At 38.9% G+C, this 16,856-nt stretch overlaps 1 protein-coding gene across 14 annotated transcripts in view; it reads right to left on the bottom strand.

The window, feature by feature from the left end:
* The window catches only part of LOC127943181 (CXADR-like membrane protein), a 168,793-nt gene that overhangs the window by 112,127 nt on the left and 39,810 nt on the right, over positions 1 to 16,856 (bottom strand). For 4 of the 14 annotated variants that reach the window (XR_008149584.1, XR_008149583.1, XM_052539413.1 and 1 more), the window contains exons 4-5: positions 1,980 to 2,295; positions 748 to 1,760 (exon numbers count right to left, since the gene is read on the bottom strand). Coding sequence is in view for 7 of the 14 variants with exons in the window: in XM_052539413.1 (XP_052395373.1) it covers positions 1,543 to 1,760; positions 1,980 to 2,295 (534 nt within the window). In the remaining 7 variants the exon portion in view is untranslated. The other 10 variants (XM_052539407.1, XM_052539416.1, XR_008149581.1 and 7 more) reach the window with 9 other exon arrangements.

The following is a 16,856-nucleotide window of genomic DNA, read 5'->3' as shown; positions in this document are numbered from 1 at the left end:
AATTTGTTCAGCTACCATCATGGTACTGGCCACAGGATGCCTATACCATGAACAAATTCAGAGTTACAGGATTAGATTTGAGTTGACAAAACCAAACCTCTCCAATCTGGCTTTGTTGGTACCATGATGCTGATCATCAACTCAGGTTTGATCCTGAGTTTGTGGAGCATGTGCACATGAATGTGTGACATCACTGGTGAACAGCCAATCACGAGCCTTGCAACACAAAGCAAGTTTGATTTACTTCTTGGGAGAGACTCACTGAAGTTCAAAACTAAAGGTTAAAGGTTTTGCTAAAGGTTAAGAGATTGAAGAATATGACAAATTTAAACACATCGAAGGAGGACAAATAAACAAATAATCTTACTCTATCAGTGCAGTGACAAGTGAAATTTGTTTATACATTTGAAAATATATAGTGATGGAGAGTTGAACATGTAAGGTCAGATTTTAGATTTTAGCATTAGGCACCTTTTAATTTGGAGCAAGATAAACTGGAGTGACTTTGTGTCAGACATGTGTCACTTCTCTCACATCTGATTGGTCAAACTTCAGTTTGAGATCTCTAACCCAGAACATGTTAGCCGTGGAGTGTAAGTTACTATGGGAATGAATGCCGCTAAAAACCAAGCCACTTGGTACCTAAAACCCAGGATTTGTGATACTGATTTCACAAATCACATTAACAAACTACACAGATCAAATGAGAAACTTCAGAGAGTTATAAAAAGTAGCACAAATAGTTGATTCAAGACTTTAGTTGAAGGCATTAAGATTTATAGTCTGAAATTGGTTTATTTTAGAAATAGACACATGTGAACACAAGAGATGCATTATTTCATCTGCACAATTTGAGTCTTTAACATTGAGATCATACACTTACAATGAAACACAAGTTTCTTAAGCTCTGAATACCTGAGAATACTGCAGTAGATTTAAGAGAGCTAAAGGCATCTTTTCACACTCATGAAGCTCATGCATTTACATGAACAGACACATTGTAACAAGCAGATCTAAACTTACTGAACTTAAATAGTGAATATGAATCAAACATTGTGCTCCTCCTCAGTTTGCAGAGCTGTGTAACAGATCTAAACCCTGAGCAACATCTTTATCCGATTTATCTTCTGCACACTGTACATACACAGAAACAAACGGATCTGTTATCATGAATTAATAAATCCGATCTGGTAAATGATGTGCAGAAACAATTTAACAAATATAAAATAATACAGAAAGAATAAAAAAATACATTTATTCTGTCAAACGCAACTAGAAAGAGCACTTGTGGTGCAAAAATATTCAGGCAACATACTGACAGATTCTGACATTACTGAAATATTGTGAAAAAAATTGTCACAATCTTATTGTTATAAAATAAAAACAAAGCCATACATGTGTAAATAAAATACAAGAACAAAACACTGTCTTCTACACTAGCTGTTTATATACCAGAAGAAACCAATGAAAGATGCATCGCTTCAACTAAAAGTAACTTATCTAACTGTCAGAGAAAGTGTAACATGAAACGTTTAGATCTGTTTATGTCACTGTTGTTTGTTCTTCAGTCGTGGCAGATGACAATGAGCAAGCTTGAGCTCTTTTCCTATAGTTAAATATGATGAAACCGGCAATAATAAACAACACTATTATTAATAATAATACAGGTATTGCAATGTAAACCCAGTGATAAGATGATGATGTCTTCACATCTGGATCCGTTCCTGTTTGGGTTTGGTTTCCTTTTTCTACTGTTGATTCTGCAACAGAACAGAGAAAACAAACAACATTACTACACTGTCATGAACACAACACATCCATCTAACATTTATATACAGCAGCATTCAGACTGGAATATAGTTGGTCAAACATATATATATATATATATATTTATATATATATATATATATATATTTTTTTTTTTTTTTTTGTACAAATTAATTAAAAACATAATACAATTATCCACCAGTTTCACACACCTTTGAGGATCAGCTCTACTGTATTTGATTCAGATGAGTGTTGGATGAAACAGGTGTATTCTCCTGCATCAGTTTCAGTCAGATTGATGAGTTTAAGGGAGAAGTTTCCTCTCAGATACTCATCAGGGAAGGTTTTAGTTCTGTTCTTGTATCGTGGGTCTTGTCCTGCTTCTGACTCTTCACCCTTGATTATATCAAACACATATGTGCGGACACTATATACCCAATACACATAAATGTCTTGAGGTTTAAGATCATGTTCAGTTGAAGAACACGGCAGAACAACAGAACCACCAATAAACCCCTCGACTCTGACCTGAAGAGACACTGAAATCACACACACTGTAAACACACAGTTTACACATGAAGCATGAATTCATCTTTCAGATGTAGTTTGTTTCTTGCTCACCTTTATTTACCAGCAGTGCAAACACACAGCTGAAGCAGAAACTGCACAAACAGAAAACACTGGTTAATTTAGATCTAGTTAGACGTATTGGTTTTATTTTAAGGTTGAAAGTTAAAGTGAGACACTTGAGGTGTTTCTTCAGAATGAGGCAGATCTAAATCAACATGTTTCCATTTATTTCCTTTAATATTATATTGGATGTTTTATCCTCATCATCTTCCTGTACATACTGAGCTCCTCTCTAAATATTAATTAATTCAGTCAATATTTTAAAGCAGGAATCTTCACTCAAAACTTTATCTTCAATGCACTGAGACTATAGGACAATCAAATTACCATCAAGTAACAAAACAAAGAAGAATACATAAATACAGTTATTTTCATGCTGATTAACTCCATTAATGCTGTTAATGTTTGTGTAATAAAGCAGTTGAGGATCAAAACAAAGCAGGCCAAACACCGTCACATCAGGCCTTCAGTAACGTTACAGAGAAACTACGACTCGTCTGTCAAAACAACGTTTCATTCTCAATTCATCAGACATACCTGAAGATCATGATGCCTAAATATTATTCATATACAATACATTTAAATATAGAACATATAAATATGTCTGATACAGAGATTAAATAATACTCTTTCAAACAATAAAGTATCTTAACACTTCCGTATTAATATGCCATGCGCACGTCGATGACATCAGACGTAAGTGACGTCACCAGCAAACACGTGAAATATTCGGAAATGATCGGCTCACTATTACAGCTATTCCTTCTACGTTTACGTATATTTAACACTTCTGGAGTTTTACATGTTTTACAACTTTTGAGTCATATAATTCAGAAAAATAACTGAGTTTTAGATTTAAAATTATAATAAAGCTTTTTTTCACACATGAAACATTCACAATAATAATAAATAAAACAACAACAATAACTATCACTATTATTATTATTATTATTATTATTATTATTATTACTGAAGTACACACAGACTAATCAACATACACTCACAGTGTTTCATCATCCATATACTGAACAGTAAGTAAATAATAAATGTCAACCATAAAATGTGACTGAGATAACATGAGGGTCGACCAGATTTATCGTCAAAACCAAGAAAGAAAAAAAAAGACTAACATCAGACCACCACAAACAAAAAATAAATAAAAAACAAACACACACATTTATTCATTTAGCTGACGCTTTTATCCAACTTGCGTGAGTGCTGGAGTGAAGCTATCTTTCGTCGAGGGGAAGCACTGTATTCTGGATCCTGATCCTCAAGCGAATCATTTTTCTGAATGATGTTTAATATATTCCTGATTTAATAAAAGCAGGACAAGGGCACAGAGCTTCCAGTAACATCCTCATTCAAGACCTGCTGAGAAAATAAAGAGAGAGAATTCAAAACAAGCAATACAAACTGTTATGGGTTAAATAACACCAAAAGATGCATTTAAGAGAACTGCAAACACATCAGATACTCTTTTCTGAAGAGAGTAAATCAATCAATATAGAAAAATAAATCAACGGTTGAGATGTAATTACCTGTGTTGAGATTTATTTGTCTTCATATCTGGGATCCAGATAATGTGAAAGATCTGCCTCATCTTCCTCTCTCTCTCTCTCTCTCTCTCTCTCTCTCGTTTATCCTCACAGACTGAAGTGTCATGACTGGATTGGATTGATGGAAGCAGAGACTTTAACTAACTAATACTTGTCAGACCAGACGAGCAGCTGAGTGGGAAGATACAATGAGATTAGTGACAAACAAATGACAGCAACTCCCTTTTGACACACACACACACACACACACACACACACACACACACACAGAGAGAGACACGTTTACTATTTCAACACTTACATGTTTACTGTCTTTGGGACTGTATTTTTGTATGCAATTAAATATAAATAATGACTTAACCCTAACATGAAAAAAAAAATTACATTATTGTCAGTAATACACACAAGGATGTCCCTGTATGTCTCCATAAGGAGAGTTTGTTGGATTTATCTCATTTCTGCATAAATATTTTTCCACAAAACAGAAACACACAGTTGTTATCCCTGAACATATCAGCTTTGTCTCACACATTTCTTCTGTCATTGTGTCTTTAATACACTTTCATGTCTTGATTTGTATCTTTTTCTGTCACTGTGAGAGAATGACATGAAAGCAGATCTTCCAGTTACACCCTCATTCATGAGCCGCAGAGAAACTGAAAAAGACAGAAACAAAATAGTAAAACATACAGACTCATTTATCTATTTAAATTCATTCATGTGTGTTTATGTACATATCAACAGATATCAGCAAATTTCAGCCAGCTTCTTAAATATATACTTTCAGTTTGTTTTGACTCATTTAGTTTGTGTCACATGATGAAATTTAATGTTTTTGTATTTACTGTAAATTTCTGAAGAAAAAGTCAGAAATGGCCATGCTGTTGTGGAGCACTTGAAGCACAGCTTGACAAAATAGCAAAGAGTGGTGTAAAAACAAGGTAAAATGGCATGGCTTCTTCAGTAAATGTGTTTGTAAATGAACATTTACTTTTGTTAACACTGTCTGGTAGGGTTTAGTGTATGTGGTAGTCATCAAAAGTGATGAAGCATAAACCTTTTAGCGCCACTCAGTGGACATTTGTGCATGATCCAGTGAAACAAAACATTCAGTCAGGTTTATCTGCTTCTGAGAAAATGTATCATGCTTTTTAGCTCCACACACTGGACATTTCACTTTGAATCTGGGAAATGTGCAAGAAGCAGAGACCCAACCCAAACCAACAATGTCTAAAATACATTGTTGTGACGACTAAACCTAATAAATGTCATATGCCAAAGCTGCCTAAATACATACATACATACATACAGAAATAAGCATGAAAAAAAATCCACATTTATTTCTTTGCACATGTACCATGTCGAAATTTATATGCTAAATGTAGCCTATTTATTTTCAGATGTATTTGTTTATATTATTCTTTTCTTTATCCAAAAGAAAATGGTAAAGATCATGTTTTCTAGTGCTGCTTAGTCTAGGAAGGATGAAACTATGAGGGGCACAATGACATCTCGTGGTGTGATTGAAATAAATGCAAGAAGTGAATGACGAGCCTTATCAAGACAAATAGAGAATTAAAGACTTCGAGTGAACTCTGTAACTGTGAGCAGTGGCGTGCACGGGTGGGGGCAGTGTGTGTGGGACGATTTGTTTGAGTCCCTGCCCCTTTGAGGTCGGACACTAAAGCCGCGTTTCCACCGCAGGAACTTTACCCAGGAACTAGGGACTTTGGCCTGGTACTCGGCGTGTTTCCACCGCAGGAACCAGGAACTAAATACAGTTCAGGGTAAAAAAAATGCCCCTCAGAAAGTCCCTGCTGGCGATGTGGTACTTTTTCAAAGTTCCGGAACTTTCGGGGCGGGACTTTGGTGCTAAACATCATGATTGGTTGAGTTCACGCAGCATTGGTTGAGTTTAACCACCATTTATTCGGATCAACATTTTCAAAATATTACTGTTATTGTGTCATGAAATTTAATTTTAATAGTATTTCAGGCAAGAATATAGTTGTTTAAAACTCAAATCTGTTGTTTATTTATAAATACAGTGCCTATTTAAAAAAGTGTTTTACCGATCTCGGAGACGGTGAGCTCCACACGATCAGCGGGAGCTCAGTCCTCATGTATCCGCCAAGAAGCAGCTTCACCTCGGCTAGACCTTCTGATATGTGCCGCTGGCTCTGATTTCTCTTTAGTGGTTAAACATAAAATATAATTCAGCTGCGGGGTAAATCTAACAGGTTTTCTTTGGTCTGTATTCAATTTATTTATATGTTAAAATGAAACTTTTTTTTTTTTTAATCAGCGGTACTTTGTAATGAGAAACGCACGCAGACCTACGTCACCAGTCTATTTGCCTAATCTTCCCGGTACTTTACAACGCGGTGGAAACGCAGAAAGCAACAGGTCTGGGGGGAAAAAAAGTTCCTGGGCAAAAAAGTTCCTGGTACAAATTCGGGTAATTTCAGTGGAAACGCGGCATAAAGTCTGCCCTTGGTCCGCGATTTCTGCCGAGGGTAGGAGTGTGTGATATGAACATTTTTGAACGTGGACGATTAAAAAAAAAAAGTATACACAATCTGCTTTCGAAGAAATATTGTTGTATTGTGCTGCAGCAATATACTGCGACATACATCCCCAGTGTCCCTCTCACAGGACACTGCACTTATTCACTAAAGTATTTTTTTATCTGCTTTAAAGCCTTACTGGTTATTTAAATGTTTAATTTGTGTGCTGTTCTGATGTGAGGTTTTTCTGAGCACACACAAAGTGTGCACACGAAAACGAAAAAGCCCTTCAAACTGTGCCTGATTACTGAACTATAAGTTATGTTTTGTGTTAATACTGTCAAAACACATAAGCAGGGGCAGCCTTACCCATTAGGCAGGGTAGGCGACCTCATGTAAAAAACCATAAAAAATATAATAATGTTTTTGTTCGGGAGCTTTTATAAAAATAGAGATATTATCATTCATTATAAATGTGACAGCTACTGTGGCTACAAATAAACAGAAACAGGCTCGACTGTGTTCTGTATGTAATATCGTTGTTTCCCCATTGTGCCAGCGGGTGGCACTGCCACTTGTAATTGTGAGTTGTGTTCCTTAAAGTAATAAATCCAGAAGAAGAATAGTATCCCTGAATGTTGGTTGTGTTATTTGAACGTGGTTTAACCCAAAAGTTTTATATATGTTTTAGTCAGTTAAAACATAACATATTTGGCGACGAGGTGGATTTAAATGACCACGAAGCTACTAACTTACAGTGAATCGTAGTTAGGCGTTACGTTACCATACATTTTCTTTTCTCTGCGTAGCTTTAGTGTTCAGACTAGCTAGGATGGCTGCTGCCATTGGCCACATGGAAGCTTTTAACGAAAGCATAGAACCATGGACCACATACATCGAACGATTTGAACACTTCATAGAAGCAAATAGTATTGAGGCCGAAAAGAAAGTGCCTGTGCTACTCAGTGTGATCGGAGGAAAAACATATGGACTACTCCGAAGTCTTATCGCGCCAGAAAAACTGGGAGAGAAAAGCTTCAAGCACATTACAGACACGCTACAGTAGCACTTCTCGCCGAAACCCCTGGTCATCGCGGAGTGTTTTCGTTTCCATCGGCGGAATCAGGAGCAGAGCGAGTCGGTGACACAGTATGTTGCAGTGCTTAGAGGGTTGTCAGAACACTGTGAATTTGGGGGACATTTGGATGATGCACTTCGCGATAGATTTGTGTGTGGCCTAAAGTGTGAGGCTACTCAAAAACGCTTGTTGACTGAGTCTACGCTGATGTTTCAGAGAGCGGTAGAGTTGGCGGTCTCCATGGAAACAGCGTCACGTGAAGCACACCAACTCAGCGGATCACTGACGGTAAATGCACTGTCTTTATCAAAGAGTAAGACTGGGAACAAATGCAAACGATGCGGAAAAAATAACCATAATGATGATGATTGTTGGTTTAAAGACAAAAACTGTAATGTTTGTGGAAAAAAGGCCATATCAATCGCGTTTGCAGGAAAAGTAACGTTTATGATGACAGAAAAACAAAGAGTGGAAAAACAGCAAAAGCTGCAGGGCCAACGAAAGCATTTAAGCAGAAAGGCTACATAAAAAAGGGAAATGTACACCGCCTTGATGCTGATGCAGTGTCTAATGAGGATGACACAGACTCAGATTTAGCTCTGTATGAACTGTCGCAGCCAGGAGAAAAGTCTAGTATCACCGTGAAACCAGAAATTGAAGGTACACCACTGGAAATGGAACTGGACACGGGCGCAGCAGTGTCATTGATCTCAACAGAGACTTATGATCGAATATTGAAACACCTGCCCCTATGCTCAACGTACATTGTTCTTCGAACATAGACTGGGCAAGCATTGCGTCCTGAAGGTGTAATTGATGTGCATGTGAAATTGGGCAAGCAGACAGCTGTTCTTCCATTGTATATCGTGCAAGGAGACTATCCACCACTCTATGGCAGAGAGTGGTTGCGTCAGATCAAAATGAACTGGAAAGAAATTAAAGCAGTCAGATTGAAGACGCTCGAATCTGTGTATGCTCTTCATCCAAAAGTCGAAGCGGAGCTGAAACGTCTCACTGAAATTGGAGTATTGTCACCAGTAGAGCATAGTGAATGGGCTACTCCAATAGTTCCTGTTGTAAAGAAAAATGGAGACGTGCGCATCTGTGGTGATTTTAAGGTGATGATAAACCCTGTCTTACACATTGAACACTATCCATTACCGCGCATTGAGGACCTGTTCGCTTCATTAGCAGGGGGACAGTGTTTCAGCAAATTGGACTTGTCACATTCTTACCTTCAAATGAGGGTCGAAGAGGATTCCAGGAGGTTCCTTACAGTTTCTACACAAAAAGGACTATTCCAGTACAATCGCCTTCCATTTGGGATCGCTTCGGCGCCAGCTATTTTCCAGAGAGCTATGGACCAAATATTACAGGGTCTGCCTAATGTCCATTGTTACCTGGATGACATTCTGGTTACCGGGCGGACTGAAGCTGAACACCTGGAAAACCTGGATGCAGTCCTTGGACGACTGGAGCAGTTTGGGTTGCATGCTGAAAAAGGGAAATGTGACTTTTTCAAGGACTCACTGGAATACTTGGGTCACATAATTGATGCAGAAGGTTTGCACAAGTCACCTAAAAAAGTACATGCAATTGTCAATGCGCCAATTCCATCAAACATCACACAGCTAAGATCATTTCTAGGACTGTTAAACTATTATGGGAGATTCATACCCAATCTGGCAAACATAGCGAATCCTTTGAATGCCCTGTTGTGTAAAGGGAAACGCTGGCAGTGGTCTGAGGAGTGCGATGCTGCATTTAAAAAAGCAAAAGAACAATTGGTGTCACAAAATGTTTTGACACACTATGACCCTCAGAATGCAATTCGGCTTGCATGTGATGCATCACCTTATGGCATTGGTGCCGTCATTTCCCACATGCTACCCAGCGGTGAAGAAAAGCCGATAGCTTTCGCATCACGCACACTTAGCAAGGCAGAACAGAATTATGCACAGATTGAGCGCGAGGCTCTGGCCATAGTGTTTGGGGTCAGAAAATTCCATCAATATCTTTACGGACGGAAATTCACGCTTTTCACGGATCACCGCCCCCTTACTATGATCTTTGGGCCACAAAAAGGAATTCCGTCTATGGCGGCAGCACGGATGCAAAGGTGGGCATTACTTTTGTCTGCGCACAATTATACAATAGAGTACAAAAGAGCTGAGCATCATGCAAATGCTGATGGTCTTTCCCGTCTGCCGTTACAAGTAGAACACAGTGAGAAAATGGATGCAGTAGAGCTATTTTACCTCGAACAGATGGAGAAACTCCCTGTCAGTGCCACGGATATCCGACGTGAGACTATGAGTGACTCAAACTTGTCTACAGTTGTTGAAATGGTCATAAAAGGGACCCAAGCTGTCAACCTGACTGGTAATAATGAACTCTCACCTTTCATCTCCAAACGCGCTGAGCTGTCCGTCCAACACGGGTGCTTAATGCGGGGCATGAGAGTTGTGGTTCCCCTTAAGCTGCGGAAAAGAGTACTGGAGGAACTGCACACTGGCCATCCAGGAATTGTCAGAATGAAAGCCATTGCTCGCAGTTATGTGTGGTGGCCTGGTATTGATGCTGACATTGAACTGTGCGTGAAAATGTGTCAGTCATGTCAACAAATACAGAAAATGCCACCCCAAGCACCCCTCCATCCACGGGAGTGGCCAACCAGACCATGGGAACGTATTCATGTAGATTTTGCTGGCCCATGTGAGGGTCACATGTACCTAGTCGTAGTTGATGCACATTCGAAGTGGCCTGAGGTGCAGTTGATGACATCAACAACAGCAGGGAGGACAATTGAAGTTTTGCGGAATCTTTTCAGTCATTATGGACTGCCTGAAGTCCTGGTGAGTGATAATGGACCACAATTTGTCTCTCGGGAGTTTGTAACTTTCCTGAAGGCCAACCATGTGAAGCATATCCGTTCAGTCCCATATCATCCAGCAACCAATGGGCAGGCTGAAAGGTTTGTTCAGTCGCTAAAACAAGCATTGAAGGCATCTAAGGGCTCTTCCACTGTTCAGAGACGGTTGGAAACATTCTTGCTGACGTATCGCAACACACCACATCCAACGACTAGAGAGGCCCCTTCTATGTTGTTTTTGGGAAGACAACTGCGCACAGGGCTGGATGCCTTGAAACCCAGTGTGACAGCTGCCGTGCGACTCTCACAGACCTCCCAGGTCCTCCGCCGTGCTGGTCGTTCAAAACCAAGACAGTTTGGAGTCGGCGATGCAGTTCTGGCTGGTGATTACAGAGGGAGAGAAAAATGGACATCAGGTGTGGTGACGGCTCAAAGTGGTCCATGCTGATCAACTCTTGTCCATTCCGAATCAAGCAGCTGAAACTCAGGTGACACAACCACCTGACATCAGTGATGTACCGGTTCCTCTACAGTCCTGTGTAAACGACACTTCTTTAGCACCACCAACCAGGGAACAGGATGTTAACAGTAACGCATTAGAGTCTCAGATAAATCATGGCAAACTCAACATTCCATCAGTGCAGGTCAGACGTTATCCAGCCAGAGTGATTAAACCGCCCAATCGTCTGACATTATAAAGCCATGAGAAACTCCTGTTGAACTGAAATGTAATCAGTTATGTTAGTGAGCCTGTTCTGACAAGGGGCAGAATAATCCCCGAACTGGCTCGAGGCAGTCTACCCTCTACCTCTAGTTAAAAAAAAAAAAAAAGGCATAATTTTTGAATAGTTGAAAATGCATTGTTTTTTCTTTTGTTTGTTGATTAAGAGGGGAGGAAATGTTATGTATGTAATATCGTTATTTTCCCATTGTGCCTGCGGGTGGCACTGCCACTTGTAATTGTGAGTTGTGTTCCTTAAAGTAATAAATCCAGAAGAAGAATAGTATCCCTGAATGTTGGTTGTGTTATTTGAACGTGGTTTAACCCAAAAGTTTTATATATGTTTTAGTCAGTTAAAACATAACAGACTGAACAAGCAGGCTATTTTCATAAGCGTTAAAATAAATAAAATAGAAATAAGTGTATTTATGTGTGATTAATTTTGAGTCCTGATAAATTAAATCAATATGATCAATGTATCACTTATTCTATAAGTTAAAACGTCGATGTTTTGGAATTTGAATATTTAACAAAGCATGCAAACAAACGGCCGCTTTTAACATGTTCCTGTGTGATTGCAATAGTTCCAGTGACTTATTTCTTAGTTTTCTGATAACTTATCTTTGTTGGTGAAATGATGGGGTTGCATGATGTTGTTCTGAGAGGCGTGTAAAGGGCTTGTTTTAGTGACGCAGCGGAGCTTCAGGCCCTGACTGTGGAAACCCTGCGCTATTCTGGCCTCGGTGCTACTGGCCCGAAGCTATTAGCCCGGCCCGGCCCGGCCGGCTTTAAGCCCTGGCTCGCACTGGCTAGACAGTGGAAATGCAGCTATTGTGAATGTCCCACTTCAGGTCCTGAGAGACAGTGGTGCCCAGGAATCTGAATGACTCCACTAAGTTCGGAATTCCAGTTGGCCGGTTATGTTGTTCAGATATACGGTCCCGAACACTTGACATCTGAAGAAGCAGAACATGCGGACACCCAGGTTTGAAAGCAGTTAGTGATTAAAAATCAGCTAGCAATTTCTACAAAATTTCACGATAAACTATGTTGTGCAGAAATGCACAGCATTTCCATCCCTGTACAGACTAGCTGACCGTCACAGATGTAAGCTATAGCCTACAGCATTCATTTAAAATCTGGGACCTAAATTAAACATTTTAAGACATATGTTGCTGGCACAAAAAAAACAACAAAGTCTACAGCAATATTGCTAAATCTGATTTATTAAAGATACTGCAATGTGATAAACATGGAGACAACGTTAGTGACAATTAGCTATAGCCTGTGGTCACTCCACCAATTCTCCTCACACCACAACTCTATCTCTCTCCTCTGTCCATTTCCCCTTCCCCTTAACTCTGCCTGACCCCTCTCTCGCCTAGGCGGCTCATAATTATACGGCAATGGCCCATCGTAAGAGTTGACATTAACCCCAACTGCAACCTCTTCACTGTCTGACTCCATTACGAAGAGATGAGATTTACCGGCCGTTGTGTCACTTCCGATCAGAGCGTTTTTGACAGCGGGAGTAATTTTTCTCAAAATGTATTTTTAAAAACTTTTTAAATGCACATTTATGATTAATTTCTTCACACAAATCGAGTTCCTACACTATTTATCTACGCATTCATTCACAGGGATCTTCAACTTGATGGATAGGCTTTAATGGGTCACATTTCAGTCACTATTTCATATTCATCTTGTTGTCTGACAACAAACAGTTAAATATATCAATGAAAACAGTTTGTATAATTTAGCTGCATCAAAATCGAGTGCAGCGTTAATTCAGTCAGGCCACATACGGAGGCATAGGCTGCGACCAGCTGATACGGTATCATATCGTGCTAGACCTGCCGTTGCATAAGCTGGATTTATGCTTTCGCATGACTCCACTATTTAGATAAAGTGCTTGAAAATGCAGTGCATTGGTTCATAATAATTTGTTTTCTTAGTGAATGGTTAATCATTGTTTTTTCATGTGTTGTGGCTGTAGTGTGCTCTTTATTAACGCATGCCCTCCGATAGAGGAGAGAAAAAATTAATTAATTCATGTATGTAAACAGGTAATTTACCACAGTTGTAAAGTGCTGGAAAACTGAAATGTCCTTGGAAGTATTGTAGGCTGCATCCGGAACTTTAGGCAGCTGACTCACTGCATATCACTGCAATAACTTGCAGGCAGTGTTTTTTGCATGAAGGCACCTCATGAACTGTTTTTGGACAGGCTTTTGAGGCATGATGAATTAGGCCTACAACTCAGGATGTTTTTCTACTGCAAAAGCTTGAGCAGCCCTCCCACTGCTTCACACCACTGCTTCACACTGCCAGCAGTCAGTCCCTCGAGAGCGGAAGGAAAAGGAGATCAAGGAGAAAGAGATGGAGAATGAGAAAAGGAGATGGAGAAGAAGAAGATGGTTGCCATAACTGTAGCAGCCTGCTGTTCCTTATGAAACAAAAATATATTGCAGTATATTGGAAAATATCATGTAATATATTAGGCATATATTCTTATATATATTTATTTTTTCCAATATATTGCAATATATTGAAAGCGGCAATCATTTGTATATTTTGCAATATATTATATAATATATGTGTCATCGATATATTATAAAATGTATTCAGATATATAAAATATAAGAAATAAAAAGGGAAAATAATATATTACAATATATCACAATATATTTTAAGAATATTTTCCTTTCGTAAGGGGTTCTATTCCTCAGCAAGGGAGGAACACCCCTCAAAAAGAAAAAGTGCCTGCTGTTTTTTTCTTGCTGGACAGAACACCCATGCTGCTATAACTCCAGGTGCCTGTCACACCAGGCCCCTGTAGATTGTGCCCTCATAACAGCATTTTGTCTTGCCCCTCCAGAGGTCTGTGCAGCCACTGTGACTGAGTGTGAGTTTGTTAAACAGGCCTCCTCAGTCTTCACAGAATCAATCCTGAAGTTCTGTGTGACAGTAACAGCTCCAGAACCAGGAGAATCAGTGCATGTTTCTCTGCAGTCAGTCAGTCTTAGTTTTAAGAATCGCAAAGAAAGCACACAGAATACCTTCCTGATGAAGTGGAGATGGTGGACATTAAGTGTTGAAGTGTCTAGAGCAGGGTGTCAGACATACAGCCCGCGGGCCAAATACGGCCCACAGAGGTGTCCAATCCGACCCGCAGGAGGATTTCAACAATAATATAAATAATAAATTAAACCTCAGTTTGAAAATGAAATAAAGTGTGTTCCCTACAAGATTTTATTTCAAATTTAAAGAGGAACAAATTACTAATTAACTTATGTTGATATTACGTCTCGGGAGTCTGGACACTTAAAGAGCCAGTAAGATGAAAATTCTAAGCTTCCTATCACTGTTTATAAGTCCTGTACATTAGGTTTAAATCCATCCAAGGTTAAAAAACATTGTCATTTTGTCAAAATATAATTTTAAAATTACCTCAATTCTCAGAGATCCCTAAATGGTTCACACGAAGCTGTTCAAAAGATTCAGTTTCCTTAAACCCCACCTTTCGGTAGCATACTGTGTTCTGATTGGTCAACTGAAATAGTTTTGATTGGTTGTTCCGCACACAACTTCACGGTAAACAATGCGTTAGCATCTGCTTGGGGTGAATTATGTCTTATTCCTCTTACCGCGAAGCAAATAGTAAAATAAAAAACTTGATCAGTCTCGCTGCTTTTTCTTCTGTGTGGGTGTACTGAAGCCTCGCGCTTCAGTTTGAATCTGAATAGTGCGTTCAGCGCGGGGGCGTGGTCACATTAGATTTAATGAAGGGAGACGTGAAAAACAGACATTGCGTTGTTTTCATATGGATTACTTTATCACAGGATATCTGTTAGCAGCACTTATTTAGTTTTAAAGAAGACATGTCAAGCTTTCTATAGATATCTCTCTCATGTCTCTTCATTGAGTATTCACAGAGTTACACTTCATTTTAATGACGTGTTTGTAAATGAAGATCAGCGCAGACAGCACACATACTGATAAGACGCTCGGGAGAAAACAGACACATAACTTCATAATCATACTTCGCGTTGTGATTCGGAGATGCTCGTTGTTCTAAATAAAGTTGGTAATGAACCCTCTTTTATGGCCAAACACTTTGAAAATCCCGCTGTACTCACCGAGATTAGAAAAGCAGTCATCAGTGAAATGTTGTGAACACAACAAAAGGGATTTGTTGTACTGCTCTGGTATGGTGGTAAAAATTAGTTTTAGCAATTGGTTCTTCTGATCTTCATTCTTTGGCAGTGAAAATAAAACAAACTTGCTTTTACAATTAAAAACACACTGTCTCGTCGACATGATGCTATCACACCAACCAGAGCGTCTGTGTGTGGGGGTGGGGCAGGTCAGAGTTCCGTTTCTCTCAAGGCGGTAGGCGGAGATTATTATGCAAAGTGCTCCTAGTGACGTACATAGAGATGGGCAAAAGATTTGAAACCTATAACGACTCGTTTCAGCGATTCAGAGTTGACTCCTTACTTTAGAAGCCAATAACTTTATAAATCGTGTACTTTTTGGTTTAATTATTTGCACATTGTTTACACTGATGGACAGCTATATCATACACTGTAATACAGGTAATTTTTGATTTCCCATCTGTATGGCTCTTTAACATGCGCATGCACAAGGGGACATTTTCTCCGATCCAGCCCTCAACTTTAAATGCGTTTGACACCCCTGGTCTAGCGTGTGGTCAAAGTAAACTTCACTTAGACTTCCTCTTATTGCAGTGGAAACATTTTTTTTTCTTCTTCTTCTTCTTCCTGTCTTTGATTCAGGGCTGCAATTTTTTTTTCTTTTTTTTCAGTCACACTGTTGTGTGGAGAGAAAGAGATTTAATTCTGAAATGTTTCATTCACAGCAACATGAAGATCATTCAGCTTCAGCTCTGTGAGTTTATTAAATTATGTAAATATATTGACACGCTGGTTATAAACTTCAAATGGTTATGAATTGTTTTAAGGTTTACTCTGGTTGTGAGCAGGTAATTCTAATTATGAGGCATGTTTATCTAATATATGTATTTATTTATTTATCTTACAGATGTATTAATCTGTTGTCAAGCTGCAGTTTCAGATCTACTGACTGATTTGGGATCAAATGTGATCATAAACTGTGATCTTGATGAAAATGAGGTTTATTGGATTTTACTGAAAACAGCAGATCCTCCAACAGTGATTCTACAAACATTTCCAAGACCAAAATCACCTTTTTACTATAATAAATCATTCAGAAACAAATATTCAGTGCAGTTTAAACATCGTCTGGTTATTAATAATGTGACTGCTGATGAATTAGGAGTTTATTACTGTATGAACACAGAAACACCTCCAAAACTCAGCAACAGCACCAGAATATACTTCACCGGTGAGTTCATTTATTAATTCAGTGATCAAGACATATAAATGCTGTGTTATCTACTACTTCATCTATAACTGAGATTGACGGTTGTTACTGTAACTGTAACATTTACTCAGAAATATCACAATGAACTCTTGCATTGGTTACTCCCCACAGAGATGAATGTGTTATAGATATTAAATTCATATTCTTTCCAGAATCAGCTCATCTACCTGAGTGTCACAATCACACAGTTCTGGAGATTATTGATCAGAATCAAACACAATCACAGATTATTATCATCATATCTGCTCTGATGAACGGACTTCTGCTCATTCTGCTGATCGGTGAGCTAAATACA

Source organism: Carassius gibelio, chromosome A22 (genome assembly GCF_023724105.1).
Source record: "Carassius gibelio isolate Cgi1373 ecotype wild population from Czech Republic chromosome A22, carGib1.2-hapl.c, whole genome shotgun sequence".
Lineage (NCBI taxonomy): Eukaryota > Metazoa > Chordata > Actinopteri > Cypriniformes > Cyprinidae > Carassius > Carassius gibelio.
The sequence above is the reverse complement of the archived record's forward strand: the minus strand, read 5'-3'. Positions and strand labels throughout refer to the sequence as shown.